At 37.3% G+C, this 21,500-nt stretch overlaps 1 protein-coding gene across 1 annotated transcript; it reads right to left on the bottom strand.

Annotated features, from left to right (window-relative positions):
- Positions 1–3,203: 3,203 nt before the first annotated feature.
- LOC105385593 (cytochrome P450 4V2-like) lies at positions 3,204–18,041 on the bottom strand. The gene is made up of 10 exons (XM_038111424.2): positions 17,705–18,041; positions 12,295–12,381; positions 11,613–11,729; positions 10,323–10,508; positions 8,788–8,990; positions 8,640–8,688; positions 8,229–8,418; positions 6,175–6,326; positions 4,346–4,525; positions 3,204–3,709 (listed from the first exon to the last, which is right to left on the bottom strand). The coding sequence occupies exons 1-10, from the start codon at positions 17,868–17,870 to the stop codon at positions 3,537–3,539; spliced, it is 1,503 nt and encodes a 500-aa protein (XP_037967352.2). The 5' UTR covers positions 17,871–18,041; the 3' UTR covers positions 3,204–3,536.
- Positions 18,042–21,500: the final 3,459 nt, after the last annotated feature.

Below are 21,500 nucleotides of genomic sequence, written 5' to 3'. Positions count from 1 at the left end.
TTTATCAGAGCAATAGGATATTACCAATAAAAACATAAAATTTAGTTATTTTTTTAATTAAATCTTTAAATAAATTGGGGTCCTTTGGTGTCGGAATTTTGTGAGTGGAACTCTGTCATTGCCCGTGAGTGTAAGTAAGTACCTACAGACTAATTTCACAAGTTTTTTCTAACAGCACCATAGTTTTTTAGCTTCTTCAAAGTCATACAACTTGTATGCAGTTGAAACCTAACTTTCTCAACTTTGTCACTCTCGATCTTGAGGACAAGAAAAATCGTTTAGAATCTAACAAGTATAGATGTTGCAAACTTGATAACGATTTTATTTCTTGGGTCGAGAGAGACACCGTGAGTTTTCCAAGCTACTCATCGGTTCAACATTATTGAACTGTAAAGCATGTTAAATAGTTTGCTGTAAAGCTGATTTTCATGAAAATAACCCGAAGAACAATATGTACAGGCAATCCTTACTTGTGAAAGTAATTGTGTTCTGCTAAGTCTCTTTAATAAATAAAGATTTAAAAAAAAATGTGTTCTGTGGTGCAAACACAATTAAACTCTTGCCCTGATACTAATGTAGCAAAAGCTATACTCTCTTAAATGTATACTTAATATAGTGGCTATTGCCGTCTTTCGCGCATATTCAAACCATGACTCAAGAAGAAATATATTATACCGTTACTGCAGAAATTATTGAAGTATTAAAATAGATTTAAAACAAATAAGTATGTCAGGATCGTGGTACGAGGAGATCCATAGTCTCTGCCTACCCCCTGGGAGACAGGCGTGAGTATATTATTTATATATAATTAGATAACACAGCCCGTTACAACCAAAAAAACCTTTTTTACAAAAACCACAGCGCAAAAAAATGTTTGAACACTTCTAACGAACGTCTGTTTTCTTTTACGAGTTCTCATTATGACAGTCTCGTCTGCGCGGTCGACGCTGAATGCAAAAATATGTAAAAACACCTCGATCCACATGTAAATGCGGCTTTACACCGAAGAAGGGAAGGTTTGCGGTTTAGTGTGCGGCATTTAAGAGAAAAAAAGAAAAAAAAACTGTATTGTATGCTTACACACACGGAAACATTTAAAAAGAAATGGGCAAAAGACACAATTACGACAGGAAATGTAAAGACGTAACAGAGCTTTAAGGACAAATGTTTTTTTTTTTAGTAAAACATGGGTTTTTTCAGTCTAAACTTAAGAAAACACAGCATGTCGCAAAATAATTGTGAATTTGTGAGAGGAAAGGGGATCACTCAAATCGATGAAAAAAACATTAAAATCGATCAAAACTTGTGGAATTAGTATAATTCGCTAGTAAGCTTCTGTAAACTAGCTTAGCAAAAATCTGGTACCTGGTATCTGCGTATAAACAAAACCACAATACCTAATGCTACAAATTTATACATAGTAATTAAATACTCGTAAGTACATTCAAATCGTAAACGTAACCTTTATTAATACCACAAAATATTACTTTTCCAAAGTAGTTCAATATAATTTACGAGCCCAATAACAAGTTTATGACACTTCCAATGCAATTTCATGTAGAACTGTTATTAATTTCCAGCCGCGCTGTAATAACACAGTGCAAGAGGAAGCAGTGGTGATGATCAAGATTCATTAATACACTCACGAGCAATGAAAAAGTTCCATTGAGAAAAGCACCAAATTACCCCTAAACGGAAAAGGTAACATTGAAGTACGTTTTACAGAGCATCAGGATACTACCAACTAAAAACGGTAAGATTTTATTCAAAATATTAATTACACGTTTGAAAAAATCGGGGTTGTTTGGTATCAGTATTTTATAAGTGGAACTGTTTCTTTGCCCGTGAGTGTAGTACGAGAAAGGTAAACCTGAAATTAATGTTTATGTCGAGACTTACAATGCTTACTTTGCAGCAAAAACAGGTGACCACACGAAAAAATACTTATGACACTCGATATGGTAGGTAAATTTTATTATTTTTCAATAATTGATGGCTAGCAGTAATATAAAAAAATATAAAATGCGGGCCACCTCCGATCGAGGTGGAAAACCTTAGGGCAGGCGTATGTTCAGCAGTATTTATTTATTTAAGGCATCAAGGCCAGTAGACATCCTATGGCCGAGATGTTGATGATGATGATATTTTAGGGCTTGCAAAGCTAAAGTTCGGCCTATAGGCTCTGCCTAGCTTGGGGTCGGATGGCCGTGTGTGAGATGTCCCCACTTATTATTATTATTAGTTATCGGATCTATCTTACCTTTTTTGATGCGATGCTGTTCAAGCACTGTTGAATGATGTTGAAGACAGCAGGCCTTGGCCCATACATTTAGGTACTTTATTTTATTTTATTTGGGAAAACAAACAATTGTACAATGTTTAATACTAAAGAAACAAATAACTTAATAAAATATATGGTAATCGTACAATCAGCACCGCTTTCCACAAGTGAACAGTAAAATTAAATTGGTCTAGGCTACTTTCACGATATAAAGATTTGTAGTTACCTATTACTTACAATTAACACAACACAAAGTATTACACTCATATGTACAAACATGTGCCCGTATACAAAAAATAAATAACAAATAAATAACTATGTACGCACACTTAGATCACATATAATATTGAGACATGAGGTTCTATATCTAGCTGCAGGCAAGATACATCTTCCTAGCTACGCCACTGTAGGGATATAACACTGTATTTTACGACTCTGTGGTATTAATTATAAGCTATTTCGATGCAAATCACTCTAGATAGCGCCCTAAGGGCTGAAGCTATTGCTGAGTTAGTATACAGGATGTTGGAAAAGTGGTACCTATATAAAGCCAGAAGCCTAAATAACTGTTGTGCTATGACTTTTGGAAATTCGGGAAAGAAATACATCCCCTATTTAAAAGTGTGCAAAAGTCGTTGAACAAAATTTGTTTAGACTGACCCCTGAGTATTCTTCTTTCGGCTTACTTTTACCCTTTTTGCAATGCCCTGTATATGTACACTTTTTAGGTAAATATATAATTTAGTGTTGATCTCTACAGTTTCCACTGCTAGGATTTACAGAAGAACTTATACGGATAGGAATCGAAATCGCAAAAAAAAAACTAGAGTAATAAAAATATTTTGTGGTTGTGGATTGAAAAGTACAAGAAATAAGACCCATTTTTTTTAATTTGGATAGGTTAATAAACATAAACACATTATTAGTTACAAAACATTTTATTTCCTTGTACATCCATTGATAAATGATAAAGATGCCTGTATCAAGTTCATGGTAAAAAAGCAAGGATTAGTTCTATGTTTAATTTATTAGCAGTCAACGTATATCTTCAGCGTATACAAATATCTAACGTACATTTATACGTTAGTTAAAAGTTACAGTGTCTATCCTATGTATCTATTCTATAAGCATAAATATACAGAATGTTTCTTTTTATTTATGCTTATAGGATACAAAATTGTATTTCCTTTTGCTTATTTATTCGTTATTTCTGATTACAATGATAATAATACCATCCTGTGTATAAATAACAAACCTAATTACACGTATTACCAGCATCCCTAGACTCAATGCTGATTTCGCATCCACTCACAGGCTTCATCATGAGCACCAGCTGCACCTTCAGCTGGGAGATGTCTGCCTTCAGGCGGTACTTGCGGAGCAGGTGCACCAGCGTCGTCTTCATAGACATCATGGCGTAGGATTTACCTGAAATGGAACATAATGGATTGAGTGATATAATTCATGAAGGGAGATTATCATCAGTAGGGTTTATCGTTTTATTCCACACAAATGTAGTCCTTTTCAGGTGTTTGTGTGTACGAATATTAGTGTTGCAGGAGAAAAATGAACAAACGAGAGCCGTCGTCCATGTTTAATACACTCACGGGCAATGAAAAGTTCCAGCGAGAAAAGCACGAAATTACTCCGAAGCCTATATTTAAAAGCGCACCAGAATATCACCAACTAAAATCAAAAACATTTTGTTATAATTTTCTATTAAATGTTTAAAAAAATCATTCTATCTAGGGTCTAAATTTTTTAAGTTATAGTAGTTCTATGTGTGTGTCAAGATGGAGTCGAAGCTCGCGCGGCAGCGCTCCAAAACTTCTTTCATCTTAGAGAGCGATCTGACTGGCACTTTCTGATAATATGAAAATGATGTAAACCCGAGTCCGCGTTGTACTATGGCCCTTAAAACTATAGGGCGTTACTAAACAAACTTAGACAGTATTTAATAGGTGTTTAGCGCTGTCAAACGCCTAAAAAATCTGTCAATTGTCTTTTTAAGCACTTGTTAAACAGTGTTAAAAAAAATCGTGGTGGTACAGACGAATCCCTTACCTATACACCCTCGTTTCCCAATACTGAACGACGCGAAGGCGGCGGGGCTGGCGGGCAGGCGCGCCGGCTCCAGCCAGCGCCCCGGGTCGAACTGGTCCGCGTCAGCGCCCCACACATCGCTGCGGTTGACGCCCCACAGCCCGATGAACGCGGTCGAGCCGCTCGGGATTGTCACGTTTTCTGTTATAGTGAGAGTTTGTTTTTCAAATAATAATAATAAGTATGTGTGGACATCTCGCATACGGCCATCCGACCAAACTAGGCAGAACCTGTGATATGGGTGACGGACAGATACTTTGATATATCTACAGAAATTCATAGATACATAATAATTAAATAGATAAACGACAACCAGACACAAGGCACAATACATTTTCTTTCTTTCTTTCTAGATCTAAATTTTTCTATGAAGCTTTTATTTTTCAATCATATAGGTACCTTTATAAGTAAGTATACTTATGAATATTATTTATTGTGTTTATTTATCTCGACTATTGAGGTCAGTGTTTTTAAACTAATACTCCCGCTCTGAAACCTTCAGAGAAGAGGAGCATCAGTGTCCCCGTGTACAAAAACTGAATCTCCTAACACCTTACCAACTATAGTGGATGTGTGAGTGGCTGCCTGCTTCTGCATGATATGTATGTTTATTTTTGCTTCTAACTTATTACAGTATCTATGTAGACTTTTTGTAACAATTCCAGTGGCTCCTATTACTATTGGTATTATTTGTGTATCCGTGTTCCATAATCTTGCTATTTCTTTTTTCAGAAGGTGATATTTGCTTAGCTTTTCTATTTCTTTTGCTCCGATGTTGTAGTCTGATGGTATTGTTATGTATATTAAGTATGTTTTGTTTTCTGCTTTATCTGTATATATTATGTCTGGTCGGTTGTGTGTGACGGTAACATCTGTCTGTACCGGCATCTCCCTCATTACTTTTGCTTCTTCATTTTCTTTAACTTGTGGCTGTGTTAAATGCTCCTTCCACCATAAATCTGTAATATGTAGGTTATGTTTTTTGAGCAATGACCAGTGAACATATTGTACTACGTTGTTGTGTCGTTTTGTATAGTAGGTGCCTGCCAGCTTATCGCATCCAGAGGTAATGTGTTGTATGGTCTCATCCTTAGTCGCGCATAGCCGACATCTACCGTCTATTTCCTTTCTTAGAATGTCTCTCTCATGCTGTCTTGTATGAACTGCTTGATCTTGAATGGCTAAATGGCTGAATGGAATAAATTGTTGCAGGATTTTATATTTATTTGTTGCACTTATTTGTTTTTTTTTCTCTCTAAAATCGTGTAAAGTTTTTTTTTTGCACTCCCATACAATTTGCTCCCGGTACCTCCTGCAGGTTGACTGGTAGAAAATGATTCTAGCATTAAGTCCACCTCATTGTACATATTTACTTCTGTATATTGTGCAATAAAAGTATAAATAAATAAATAAATGGCGAAAATCGAAGCTTCTAATGTTGATGACACTGGCTGTTTCTTGAGCCATCTGAATGATAACTCTCTGTCTATATTATCTTTTTGAAGAACTGCCTTACAAAATTGACCGTGAAGTGGTTTTTCCTTCCAGGTGTTCACTCTCTTTTTAATTACTGCGCTTTTTATTTCTTTATCTGTGTATCTATTCTGGCTAATCTAATTGTAATTCTTGTAGGTTTTCTTGTGAATCTTTGTAAATGGAGTATTTATCTTTGGTTTTGTCATGTTCTACTGTAGCTTTGATGATGTAGTCGGTTTCTTGGTCCAAATTGAATATTATTATATATAAAATTATTTATTATATATTATTATTATATAAAATGATGTACTCACTACATTTTACATCCTGATCAATGTCCCTCAAAATGATTGGCGCTATTGGGTAAAGTCTCATGACTTCCTTCAAGACAGCCTCTAGGTACTCCAGCTTCCTGAAGTCATCCTTCGTGACATCCCTTGAAGAGTCACCGAATACTTCTTGCAATCTAAAAGCAACACGTTATTTTGTAATTATAAAATGATATTATATTAACTATACAGGGTGGCCCAAAGAGTGACGTTCAAAGGAAAATGTTTGATTCCTTAGGTCAAGGGGTAGCCAAATCACCCCCATGTACTCGTATGTTCAGCAATTTTTAGTAGTTTAGGAGTTATGATTTTTTTTCCTAATTTTCTACGAAAATCGACCTCAGTGGATTAATTATGTTTTATTATTTTTTTGGATAACTTTTTTAAAGTATTTTTTATTTTTGTGTCATCCTCTTAAGTTTTTCTTTTAACCATAAAAGTTTCAGCTTCCTAGCTGTAATGTAAGTTAGTTATTTTTTTATCGAAAGTTCGAATTTTACGATCGAGCTAGACTGCTCTGAATTTTCAACTTGAAATTAAAAATTGAAAAAGATATTCTCATGGTCCCTTATTAATTTTAAAAACTCCGCAAGGTTCCAAAATTACATAAAAATAAACTATTGCTTAATGGGGTATTATTTGCAGAAAAAAGCCTTCAAAGGTACCTGGGTGGAAATTACCTAATTAGTAAATTGTTTCAGAAAGTTGAAATATTCCTGTTATGTCATTACTAAGGACTAATTAAGTTAGAAAATGTATCAAATTAAAGGGAAAATTAAATTATTTACTTTTTTTAAAAAATTAATTTACGTTTTTGAATGTTAATTCTTAGAAAAATGTTTTAGTCTGAGTAGTAAGATTTATGAGATAACTAGCTGTTCCCGCGAGCTTCGCTGCGCCTTAAAAAGTTTTCCCGTGGGAATTCCGGGATAAAAAGTAGCCTATGTTCTTTCTCAGGGTCGAGACCACATGTATACCAAATTTCATTCAAATCCGTTCAGTAGTTTTGTCGTGAAAGAGTAACAGACAGACAGACACAGTTACTTTTGCATTTATAATATTAATTAGGATTGTATTATTAATAATAAGTAAATAAACTCAAATAATTCTTCTAAACATTTACTCACAATAAATTTTCAAAATGGCGACCTCCCATAGCAATACACATTCTACATCTACGCAAGAAATTTTCTTTAAGTCGAAAAAGTGACAAGTGTTCTAACTTAATTAGTCCTTAGTAATGACAAAACAGGAATATTTCAACTTTCTGAAACAATTTACTAATTAGGTCATTTCCACCCAGGTACCTTTGAAGACTTTTTTCTGCAAATAATACCCCATTAAGCAATAGTTTATTTTTATTTTTATGTAATTTTGGAACCTTGCGGAGTTTTTAAAATTAATAAGGGACCATGAGAATATCTTTTTTCAATTTTTAATTTCAAGTTGAAAATTCAGAGCAGTCTAGCTCGATCGTAAAATTCGAACTTTCGATAAAAAAATAACTAACTTACATTACAGCTAGGAAGCTGAAACTTTTATGGTTAAAAGAACAACTTAAGAGGATGACACAAAAATAAAAAATACTTTAAAAAAGTTATCCAAAAAAATAATAAAACATAATTAATCCACTGAGATCGATTTTCGTAGAAAATTAGGAAAAAAAATCATAACTCCTAAACTACTAAAAATTGCTGAACATACGAGTACATGGGGGTGATTTGGCTACCCCTTGACCTAAGGAATCAAACATTTTCCTTTGGACGTCACTCTTTGTGCCACCCTGTATATTCCAAAAACAATTTAAGAGCATTTACAATCGGAAATTAAAAAGTGACAATGAAAAAGTTACAGTTACAAAATGCCGACACCTATTGTTCTCAATTTTTAAACAGTTGATTGAAATAGTGATATTCTGTTCTGATGCGCTGTTAAATGTACTTCAATATTGCAAACGGCGTCATTAACGCCTTATCCGGAGTAATTTGATGCTATTGTGCGACTGGAACTTGAACTCTCGTTAGTGTGCCAGAACTTACTCTTTGTAGATCTTTTCTTGAACATCAGGGTACGACCCGATAGCCATCAGCACATAGAGTAGTTGCGTCGCAGACGTGTCATGTCCAGCAAAGATCAAAGTGTCCAGTTCCTCTTGTATCTCTTTCTCTGTCATTGACCCATCGGCTATCAAGTCTATCAATGAGTTAATGAATGGCTGAAATCTGTCATCTGCAAAATACGAAGTAAAATCTTGTGATGCCTCATTCCTTAATTTACATTACAAATACGACATTTATTTACTTCAGCTAAAAGCATCTTTCAGGCAATATTGGGTCAGAAGCTTGAAGCTGGATTGGTTATATCATTAAATATTTATATAACCAATCCAGCTATTATCTATCGGTAGATTCGGTAGTTAGGTAAGTACTTGAAAATATAAGAAAAGTTACCTAGTTTTTTATTTTCCTGTCCAACAGCTGATTGAGTTTTTTTCAGTGCCTGAAAAAAAAAACCTATTAACAATTTCGAATGAAACTACGAAAACACCACACTATTTATAGTTTTTCGCCAATTTTACATAATTTGCAATTCACTCACATCCCAACTAGTACCCCTTAGCGTCTTCACAGCCTTTTCTTCCTCTGCCCTCAGTTTGCTGTATTTGAACACAACATCGAAGTGCATCCACAGGGTGAGTATTCTCTGCATGCACACGTGCACGATGGTGTCGACAGCCTTCTTGTATTCCTCGGTGCTGCTCCCCTTGTCTAGGATGCCGTCTGGCTTGCCGAATGTCGTTTCTGAAATTATAAATGGTTTATAATATAATAAAGAAATTATTTCAAAGATACAAACAACAAAGGACAAATAAATTGTGTTGGTAAAATCAATATTGTAAGTTTGTAATGTTATACACTTCTCGATCCGCGAAACAAAGTTTGTTTTGTATACGAAATAATACGAATAGGCGCATTCTATATGATATCATAGACTAAACGTACCTACATGCGGTAACTGACTGGCTGCATCAGTAATTTAAAAGTACGGAAATCTCATAATAAGTATGGCCTCACTTTGAATACCAGTAGAATAATAACAATCTCGCGTATCATAACCTTCGAGTATTTATGATAGTCATTACCTTCTCTGTGGATCTAGTCTGTCAGTCAGTCATTGTTGTTTACTTGTTTACAATCATTTTTTACAATTATTACCTAAAAGGGAAAAGGTACCTAAAATTCTATCTTTTGATTACCAAGCCATGTTCCTCATCTCGTTTTATGTTGTGCTGTGCTGTGAATACGTGTGACCTATGTTATGAAGCATAAAATGAAACTGTTCTGTATTCATAAAAGATAATTATTGTGTATCAATAAAGTGATACTTATGGAGTAAAATGAAATGTCTACAATGGATTGGGTACTTTGAGTACCCAAAATCTCGGTATGTACCTTGACGACGATGTGGCTCCAAGTGTGGTGCTGATGCACGCATACTTTTTTTATTGACCTTGGCTTTGATTTTTTTGGCCTTGACCTTGGCTTTCAAGTTCATGGTCATTCTGTCAAACGTACCTAAACATGAATAGGGTGACTATGAAATTTTAAAATGAACTAAATAAAACTGTTTTATGTTGGTCAGCTTAAAGCAAATAAAATACGTTTTTTAAGGTCTTATCGTGTTCAGTATCATCAGCTGTATCTACCATTTCCCGCTCCAACGCAATTAAGTTAACACCCTGTATACACGGTAAGGTACTGTAAGCTACGTGTCATCCCGGAATCCCAAATTCCACCTCCTCTATCTGACAGTTTTCGCGCTATTTTGACGCCCCTCTAAAGTTTTTGCGCGTCGGCTTTTGACTTGACGCCCCCTGGGGCCAACTTGCTCCAGAAGGTTAATAAAATACACTTGCGAGCAATGAAAAAGTTCCAGTGACAAAAACTCCTAAACTGAAAAGGCTAGCTTAATTGCCGTCAGCAACATTGAAGTACATTTAACAGCGCATCAGAATATTGCCAACTAAACACATTTTTTTTTATGAAGTGTTTGAAAAAATTGGGACTTTTGGTGTCGCCATTTTGTGAGTGGAACTTTTTCATTGCTCGCGAGTGTACAAGTACGTTACTCACTACAAATCCCATCAAACGCGTTCGACATAATATATCTATTATGGTCGAAGGGTCCCCCCCCGGCGTGCGGGGCGAGGTCCCTCACCAGGGCCGCCGCCTGCTCATTGAAGATCTGCAGGAAACCGTTGAGGCACTGCTGGCTGAAGGAGGGGTTCAGCAGCTTCCGGTGCTTCCTCCAAGTGGTCGCTGAAAGTTGTGGGAATAAAATGTTTTGAATGTTACCTAAACAAAGGGGCGTCGGTCTGAGGCTAGGCTGCAAAATCTGCGAGGCCCATATATGTCGGTGTGGCGCACAGGTCGATGCACAAGGACGACACGGTCTCCATTGCGTCCGGAGTGCGGGAAGGCTGTCGCGGCATCACGCCATCAATGATATCATCCGGAGAGCCTTAGTTTCGGCAAATATCCCGTCCATATTAGAGCCCCCGGGGCTTAGCAGAAACGACGGGAAAAGGCCAGATGGCCTCACATTGATCCCTTGGGAGAAGGGGCGCTGCTTGCTGTGGGATGCTACATGTGTTTGCACTTTTGCACCTTCACATGTAGCATCCACCATTGCAACTCCTGGGGCCGCAGCAGAACTAGCAGCAAAACAGAAAATAGCCAAATATAGCGGCCTCATGGAAAATTACATCTTTGTGCCCGTGGCTCTGGAAACTACGGGAATCTGGGGTCATGACGGCAAAACATTTATCAAAAGCCTAGGCCGTCGCATGAGGGACTGCGGGCTAGACATCCGCTCTGGAGCGTTTCTGATGCAGAGGATCTCTCTGGCTGTACAGCGAGGCAACGCTGCCAGCGCCTTAGGGACCTTTGCGTCGGATGCGTTCCGGAGCAAAGACACATAGTTTTATTTATTTTTATTTTTTATTTATTTTATTTTTTTCTTCTTTTTTTGTTTATAGTTAGGCTAGGTACCTTTAGTCATAATTTTTCTTAAGTTTAGAATAAGTTATTTAGATTGTATTGTGTACCTAAACAAAGTGAAAAACCCCGACATACAACAAAGTCGCATAACTTTTGAACGGCTAAGCCGATTTGATAAAAAAAGACAGAAATGATACCACAAACAGATAAACAGACACAAATATTTTAAACTTATCAATAACACTTTTTCATATATAGTCACACGATACAAAAACACACACATTGAACATACAAGACCTGCAAACAAATATCCGCCCCGGCCGGGGACCGAACTCGGGACTGGCAACCGGGACCTTCAGCATAGCAGTCAGGGTCACTAACTACTACACCATTGAGGTAAATGAAATATTATTATAAACTCACGTAACAATGCAGTGGCGAGGCCGTCGCCTACCCAAGCATCAGCGAATTTGTACACATAAGGCTTCTGATAACAGGTGTTGGCCACAGTCAAGGCATCGTCGGGGTCCGTTATCAACACTGAAAAAGAAAGATTTAAAGGTTAGCCTTTTTTACCGACTTCAGAAGGCCTAGCACGGGGTTCAAGACGCTCACATTAAGACGTGACAAAAGTTTTACGTCGCACTCGCCTCAAAGCTGTGCGAAGTGGGACAGCGCGACGAATAAAAAAATATGTCTTGCGCCATGTGCTAAGCCTTCTGGTATATGTTTAACTTGAATAATGAAAGAACTTTCTTACCGGATCCGGTCACCGAATGTATATAAATAACACAATTCTATGTTCATAATAAGTAGGCAAAAGTGGTATTGTCATGCGAAAAAGGCTTTTATTTCTTTATTAGGATAAGAAAATACAATATTTATGTATCCTAAGTGTATTATTGTACTCATTATATATATATTGTACTCATTGCATCAAAAACCTGTGCGACCTATCACATGAGTACAAATTTAATACACAGCGAAAAGCGGGTGGCTTGCTTGCGAATCACCTCCGATTACCCCTTCTGGGATTATAGTCGAGAGCATTGTGTATGTATGTTATAAATAATTAACAACTTAATAATAACTGTACATATCTTACTTAAAGGATAAGGCCCGATCCATATCTTTGATACTCCTCCTACTTGATTGGATTCTCTGCATTTTTCAGCTATAAAGTCGACTATTTCTGTAAGCAAAAGTGAATTGAAATGTTAGTGTGTAGTTGTTAGGTAGTTAAATTATAAATACCTAAATTAGAAGTTAATTTAAGCCTGCAGTGTATATTGCGTTCATTTTTACTTGGAATAAAAGGTGAAACATTTTAGTGTGTCTTTTTATTTAAATTTACTTATTTAAAAACTAGGTTTTAAAATAAAACATTAATAGTTATGAAAATTACGATTATTGACGACCGAATGGCGTAGTGGTTAGTGACCCTGACTACTGAGCCGATGGTCCCGGGTTCGATTCCCGGCTGGGGCAGATATTTGTTTAAACACAGATATTTGTTCTCAGGTCTTGGAAGTGCCCGTAAAATGGCAATAGGCCCGCCCCCTATTACATTGGGACTAACATAACACTCTGGCGAAAAGTGGGTGCAGCAATGCACCTCTGCCTACCCCGCAAGGGAGTACATTAGTACAAGGCGTGAGTGCGTGTTTTTTTTTTTTTTTTTTATGAAAATTATTTATTAAGCAAAAAAAAAAAAATTCTTCATAGTAAAAAGTCACGTGACCAACAAAGTTTCTATGCTTTTTTTTTCGGGAATTTTGAAATTCTGATTTCAGTTTCGGGCTTAGATATACCATGCTGCACATGTAGGTTTCGGCTTAGTATACCCTTTTTGCAACAGTCTGTATACGAAATACAAAAAGATTGCTTACCTTTCGAATGAATGCATTATAGGGTTAATTAATTTTTCAAATGGCGTTCAGGTTATACGGTAAAAGAGGAAGTGGAAGGTAATAAAATCAACTTAATACTTAGGTACCTATTTTTAATACGAGTATAATGATATACACTCACGGGCAATGAAAAGGTTCCACTGAGAAAATCACCAAATAACTCCTAAACGAAAAAGGCTTCTGTAACATTGAAGTACATTTAACAGAGCATCAGTATATTACCAACTAAAACGGTAATATTTTGTTCCAATTTAAATTTTAATCTTTGAAAAAAATGGGGTCGTTTGTTATCGGCATTTTGTGAGTGGAACTTTTTCATTGCCCGGGAGGGTATAAGTAGTCTCTCTCTCTCTCTCTCTCTCAGCCTTCTGTAGTCCACTGTTGGACATAGGCCTCTCCTAACGATCGCCACCCCAAACGGTCACCCGCCATCTGCATCCAGCGGCTTCCCGCTACCTTCCGCAGATCATCAGACCAACGGGTTGGGGGGCGACCGACACGCCGTTTGCCGACACGGGGTCTCCACTCCAGAACCTTTCTACTCCAGCGGTCGTCGGCTCTGCGGGCTACGTGGCCAGCCCATTGCCATTTCAGCGTGCTAATCCTTTTGGCTATGTCGGTAACTTTAGTTCTCCTGCGGATTTCTTTATTACGAATCCTATCTCGCAGGGACACGCCTAACATAGCCCTTTCCATAGCACGCTGAGCAACTCTGAGCTTGTGGATAAGCCCTTTGGTGAAGCACCACGTCTCGGCTCCGTAAGTCATCACTGGCAACACGCACTGATTGAAAACTTTTGTTTTCAGACACTGAGGTATGTTTTCAGTGAAGATGTGTCGTAATTTCCCGAACGCTGCCCATCCGAGTTGGATTCTACGAGCTACCTCTTTATCGAAGTTGGATTTACCTAATCGGATCACTTGTCCTAGGTAGGGATACTGATCGACAACTTCGATGGTGACACCTCCTACAGTTACGGGCGATGATGAAACATGTTCGTTCGACATGACCTTTGTCTTGTCCATGTTCATTTTCAGCCCAACTTGTTTAGAGGCATCATTGAGGTCTGTGAGCATTTCGCCTAACTCCTCCAGCGTTTCCGCCATAATAACTATGTCATCAGCAAATCGTAGATGAGAGATATAGGGCAAAACACCCAGTAACTGACCACCTTAAGGGAGTTGTTCCAGTAATTTATCTGTAGCGGGCTCAATTCTTATCGCTTATTAAATCCGATTTTTGTTTTAGAAACTAGAATAACAGAGCTACATTCCTGAGTAAATAGCAAACATGTAGAAGTTACTCATTTTTTTATATATTTTTGCAAAAAAAAAGTAGTGATTTTCCCAGTAACTGACCACTAAAATCTAGTAACTGACCACACTCGATGCCAGTAACTGACCACCAATTTAAAATGGTTTAAAAATTGAATTATGATTAAATCTTATTATTATTTATTTATTTGATTACTTCATGTAATAGTACCGATCCTCTGCTCTCTTTTAATGTGTGACACATCACTTTTGCTTAAGGTTTCTTAACTGAAAAGTGCATTAAATTAATTAATCAGATTAATGCATAATTTAAATGATATCTTATTCTAATAATCAACCATTTATTTATTAAAAACACAAGTTTATGCATTTTTGTTAAATACTAAAAACAAAGGAATAAACACACATGCACATAGTGAACACGCATTTTAAATTTACAGCTTTCAGGGAGATTAAGTGGCCCCAATGTAGTACCTTCAGATAAGTTACTGAAAGGGCGATTTTGTTTGCCCGGAACAAGCCAGGATCAGTGGGACAGGCCCATGAAGCATTCATGGTGCCAGAAACGAGCATTTTCTTAAATATAAAGTAGCGAATCCAAGCGCTAAAGCCGGTCTTTTCCATATTCGGTATCAACTGATGAGGAGGAGGAATCGTGGCGGATTGTATTGTCGGCCTGGGAAAACATAAATTCCCCGCCGGAAAAGTAGACCCTTTCCCCGCCGGTCCTTTCAAGGATGTAGGACCAGAGACAGATGGTTTTCATTATTGCTGAAACCCCACCCAGAGACTTTCAGTGCGGCTAAAAGAGTCATTGAGGCTAGCCATTGTAAATTAATATTGACCGAATCAGATATTGGGGGTTCATTTTTCAGGATACAAAGATGGATGCCTTGACGAACGGGATTTCAATGACTTTGTTGAGGATTCAACTGGAACATTTAGTTGTTGAAACGTGCTTTCGTAGGTAAGTATTTGGCCAAAGACAGGAGTAGTCATTTCTCCAAGGGGGACAGGGAATCTTTGCCTCGTTGAAGAGGCGTCACTAAAGCAGAACATCGCTGTACTTTCTGCATTTTCCGCTGCTGGACTAATGTGTCTGCCAATGATAGTATAGCGTTGCCAGTGGATTCCGGATAGTTGTGGTATCGGTTCCAAATGGCTGGGGTTTTGGTCGTGGTAACAACTTATAGAAGAATGCCCCATTTCTTGTGTGCCAATTTTACCGTTCTGTTTGAAATCCGCTGGCCGTTCATAATGCCATTGAAGGGTGTGTTGGTGCACCGGCTGAGGGTGCTAGCATTGTAGTGATGCTTTCTTTTTCCTATTTTGCTGAAGTGGCTTTGCCTGTCTTTGGATAAATGTGGAGGCGCGTTTCGTCGGTAACGTATATTCGGGTTGGGTCATTAATAGCGTCATTGAGGTCTTGTTCGCCAAGTGCTTTTGTGCTCGGGTAACCAATTTCATCTGGTTCACAAGCGCTGGCATCGGTTAGGTACGCCTTCAACTGTTCTGAAGATAGCATTTGAGTATCTTTTCATAGAGTGAGATGGTGAAAGCCATTTGTCTCCTGGTCTTGCATTCTTGAAGGGACTGCTCCAAGGATTATCTTTAAGGAAAAATTGTGACATCTGTCTTTATCCTGGAGAATCCACATTATCCTAGGCTGATAGTATGCTCCACTAGCGTTTTTATCTTCCTCATCAGCTAATACCGAATCTGGAACAAACTTGGACTTTGTGTTTGAAGTCTCTATATTTTAAAAGGTGCTTGCATGTCACCCTGAATTATTTTGGAATGTCTTGTTGATCCTAGTTTGTCTCAGACAAGTGGAATTGCCTTTTCTATACTTTTTTTGTTATCTTGGCGCTTCTTCATCGCGCTGAAAGCTGTAAAAATATATCATATATAATAATACCAGTAACTGACCACCAATTTACCCAATAACTGACCACCTATGTCAGTAAATGGAAGGAGTGAAGATAGAATGCTCATATTTTGACACAAGAAAATGGCACATATGAGCTTTAATATTACGTTCTTATTTTGCCTAAATTCAGCTTCAACCAAAAATCCCAATAACCGACATAGGTGGTCAGTTATTGGAAAATCGCTGTTTTGTCGTCCAGTAACTGTCCACCCCATTAAAAACAATCAAACGGGAAATAACAAGCTGAATCTTATCAAAAACGTAATCTTTATAATTAAATCTATATGGTATAATTTTTTCTTTCAATGATTTAAATTTTTTTCATGGTAAATTTTACGATCAAAAAATTCACTTACCTTAACAAATACGTTAGTCACAACTGCAATTTACTCGGTTCGCGCGCCAACAGAACTTTTTCGATCGCTCACTATCCATCTGTTGGCGGCTGGCAAAATCTTTTGTATCAGTAATGCTCTCAATGAACCACAAAATAGACTGGATGTTCACTAGATGGCCCTGCTTGTCTATATTTCTTATTTATTGGAGTTGAAGAGGAAGGTGGTCAGTTACTGGCACATGGTCAGTTACTGGGTGTTTTGCCCTATTCGCCATTGACGTTAATGCCCAGTCTTTTCCACTCTACAAGCTTAAAAACATCTTCCAGTGCACAGGTATAAGTAGTATAAGTACTTAATCATTTTTCGCCAGTTATGTAATGAAATCAAATCCTTATTAAAATATCTATCAGTATTGTGACTACAATACAAATGTAGAGAGGGAGGAAAAATAATTGGGGCCTTTAGGGAAAGTAGGTACCTTAAGCTTTCATGACTGCTCATTTTTTCTAACGAGACAGTTAGGTATTTTATTAAAAAAACATAATTGCTTACTAATAAGTGCTTAATAATAAGCACTTCTTGCTTCTAGGTTTTTTTCGAAAATATCTATCATTACAAATATTTACTTCATTTTAGTAGTTGTTGTTGGGCGTAGCAGTAAAATGTTGTACTTACACGCACTCACGCCTTGTACTAATGTACTCCCTTGCGGGGTAGGCAGAGGTGCATTGCTGCACCCACTTTTCGCCAGAGTGTTATGTTAGTCCCAATGTAATAGGGGGCGGGCCTATTGCCATTTTACGGGCACATCCAAGACCCGAGAACAAATATCTGTGTTTAAACAAATATCTGCCCCAGCCGGGAATCGAACCCGGGACAATCGGCTCAGTAGTCAGGGTCACTAACCACTACGCCATTCGGTCGTCTATGTATCTAAAATGTTGTACTTATCATGTTATAACATCGGATTGGCCATACACTCACAAAACAATTTTAAAAGCTTTCCTTCCTCTCGTTATTATTTTAACAACATCATTGGGGTATAAGGATTTAATAACTTACCGACAGTGTCCTTGATGATGAGGTGATGAGCATGTCCGATGACAGGCAAAGAGTCACCCAGCGTCGGAATCAAAGAACACTTCTTCACATAACGGAAATACGCCAGGAGCCTTAGCAAAACAAATGATATGGCGCTAAACGCACTAAGGGTTAACAATAACCACATATTTAAATTTTTGATGATAACAAAATTGGGAATTTAAATTTACGAGGGCTTGAAGATGTTAAATATTTAAAGGATGCTTTTTAGTGCTGTTGTAATTGTTTATTTGAAAACATAATGACTGTTGTTTGTTCGGTAACACACTGGCTGAAGTCCGATCTTTGAATGGTCTGTCCATTAACACCTTGTAGTTTATAAGAGTACATCCTATACGGTGCAGTAAGGAGTAATGATATTTTTTGAGGTAAACATAATGGCCTCTTCAGACGTGCGATATCCGTTACCGGAAGCAGAAGTGTTACCCCCTTATTAAAAAAAAGTTAGTGGACGCTTTAGCTAATGAACTGTTTTGTCCCTCTCTTGCCGAGTTGCAGAAGCGGACTTTAAGCTAATGTCGACATTAAATCTATTTCCGTCTCTTTCTGTCTGTATTCTGTCAAAGCAAGGCAGCAATAGAGTTAAGGTCAACATCAGCTTAAAGTCCCTTTCTGCAACTCAGCGAGAGTCTGTCAAAGAAAAAAATGTTCTCTATCAGACACTGAGTTGCAGAAAGGATCTTTAAGTTAATGTCGGAATTAAATATATAGTTGCCTTGCTTTGACAGTATACGGACAGAAAGAGACAGACATAGATTTAATGTCGACATTAGCTTAAAGTCCCTTTCTGCAACTCGGCAAGAGAGTGACAGAACAGTTCAATAGCTAAAGCGTCCACTAACTTTTTTATGAATAAGAGGGTTAGACTCTAGCTCTAGTCATACCTATAGACTATCCTCCGTATTACACTTGAGTCCGCGTTGTTCTAAGTCCGTATTCATAGACCTAACTAGAGTTATTAGTCGAGAATCAAGACGTTTCTTTTTCACCGACACTATATCTTGTTCGTTTGGTTAATGAAAGCTTTTGATGAACATTGAACATAATTATTATCAAACAACAATAGTTAATTATGTTTCCCGTGAGCTTCGCTTCGCCAAGGTTTTCCGCGGTGCAAAGTGTGTAAATGTAGAGTGTTAGCTTCCTGCATACCTACCGAATTTCATGAGAATTTGTTCTGTAGCTCTACATAAGCTAAACGAGGAGTGAGGAGGGTTACTCTATACTGACCGAAAAACGAACGAACAAGATCTATCGTGCATTCGGCACGTCTAATACAAGGCGATAGAGTCGTCCAAAACTTCGTCTCCGTCATCCCTCAGTCTCTTGACTCCTCGAAGCGGTCGCCTGTCGCATCTCGATCTGACCCCTTAGCATGAATTTTTATCGTGAACGTAACGTCAAATTACTTGATGAATTTTGTAGGGAAATTTTAGTTCTGCTACCTACCGCCAGGGGCGCTGTTCATATTTTCATACAAAATTACTCGATGAATTCTACTTCACGTTCACGATGAAAATTCATGCTAAGAGGTCTGATCGCATCATTCGTGGGCATGGAAGTAAAGGATATAGTAGTCTGTATTCATCAGACATAATTATGTAGCAAGTAGCTTTGGAACCCCAAAATATAGTAAATCAAGAAAACAAAATAAATAAGCATGTACAGTGGCCTGCGCCTAAAAGTATACAGGCGGAGTTTTTAAAATAGCGATCTCAAGCTCACATGCTGCTCAAGCACATCCACATAAACACCACTGCTACACACATCACACACAACACGTCCCCGGATTTATAACAGATGTAGCTGGTCCCTTCATCATCAGGAATCGCTATTTTAAAAACTCCGCCTGTATACGTTTAGGCGCAGGCCACCGTACCTATATAAAATATAAAAAAAAAACGTTTTTCAGCAGATTGGCTCGGCCGTCTGTTCAGTTTGCAGATTTATTTCAGACTTTCCATCCAAATGTTCTCTGGAAGTCCGCCATTTGTAGATAAATATGTGTTATATTAAGTTTTTTGTTATTGTGTACGTATTTTTTTGTGTATAAATAGAGAATATCTAAGTTAAATTAAGTTTTACCTGTATTGTTTTATGGTGTGCCAATAAAGATTATATTATTATTATCCATTGATATAGGATTTATTTATAACGTGATCTTGCATAAAAACATCGAGCATAGTTCTAAACGAACGGTTATGCTGATACTTAATTATTAAACAAGGCACTTACATTTTAATATTTAAATGACACGAGTTACTTACAGTTCATGGCCTTGAAAACACTAAACGTGATTGTTCAGAATAAAAAATATAGTTGATGATCTCTAACCCATATTTAAATAATTTGGTTTTTTCGCCCATTATAATACCCATTCTTTTACCGAAACGCTCATAAACAGACGACCCCATCAAGTTTTTTATGTGTATTATGACAGGTGTTAATAAATCTGCTGCACGGCTCCGTTATCGACATCGATAAAGTCGTAAATTTTTTTGTACCAATCTCCAGCGCTGTATTTATGGCGAATCGCGATATAGTGACGTTTATCTTCGTCGGTTACGAACCCGTGGAGCTGGATCTGACCTTCAGGCTCATGTACAGTCAGCTGCAAAAGTAGCTATACACTTTTGTACTTTGTCGCTCTGAAACCGCCTATCATTTCTTTGAAACATTGACGGTTCCTCAGTTTGACAAGGTACAGAAGTGTATAGCTATTTATGCACCTGAGACTAAACTTGTAACTTTGTCTGTTCTTTGTGGGGGAGTCAATTCCTACAAAACAACTGAGTAAACAACCTGACCTTTAGGTCTCAACTCCCTTACAACTGTTACACCTACACTTTGAAATTTTAGAAGAGCGTAAAAAAAAACAGATGACCTTTTCTTGTAAAGAAATATAGTTCACTGAAAAGATCTTTGAAATATCACGATGTATTATGAATACCTAAATTATTAATGAACCTACAAAGATTTTTTGCAGATTCACCTAGGCATCCTAGCAGAATCCTAAGCCAACATAGGTGATATACCTACGTAGATACTGGTGATATCTTTATGCATGGGCCATTCTACTTTCAATGAAAAAACTATGTTCATTGTTCTTGTTTGAATTTGTGATTGTTTTTACGTTTCAGGTTTTATTATTATAAGATGTTGTAAGCACCTATACCTAGTAAGTAAAAACTTAATTTATGCACTAATTAAACTAAAGGTAAGAAAGTTCTGTCACTCACTTTCAATCACTTGTTTTTCATGCATATTTATGTTTCGTTTCTTTTTAAAAGCGTCCACCCGCCCCGGTATCGCACGCAACGGACGCATCGTATTCCGTATTCTTTGTAGGTATCTATAGAAATTCACACAAGTCCATTTCATCCATTTCCAGTGCGGAATTGTCGACGCCGTTTCCCCAAACATTTATAAAAATCCGTTTGGTCCGATACGTACGATACCGATAGGTGGGCGCTTACCTTTAACTGGTAGTTAAGAACTATGTTAAACATACAATGTAAAGACGACACGAGTTAAAATCAGTTACATTATTAAATAATATTACACTTAATTATAGAATGACCCGGATGGTATTTACATAACGTATGACTGACAATTATAAGTCAACGACTAAGAAACTATTCACCTGCCTTTGCAATTAAAGTAGGTATACAATACTCGCATCATAAAATTATTATAGTCGCAACTATGTACTATACACAAGTAACACAAGGAACCGCCTAAACAAAGCTTTACTGCT

The sequence above is a fragment of the Plutella xylostella genome, chromosome 26 (genome assembly GCF_932276165.1).
Source record: "Plutella xylostella chromosome 26, ilPluXylo3.1, whole genome shotgun sequence".
Taxonomy (NCBI): Eukaryota; Metazoa; Arthropoda; class Insecta; order Lepidoptera; family Plutellidae; genus Plutella; species Plutella xylostella.
Note: the sequence above shows the minus strand (reverse complement) of the source record. Positions and strands in the feature narration are given on the sequence as shown.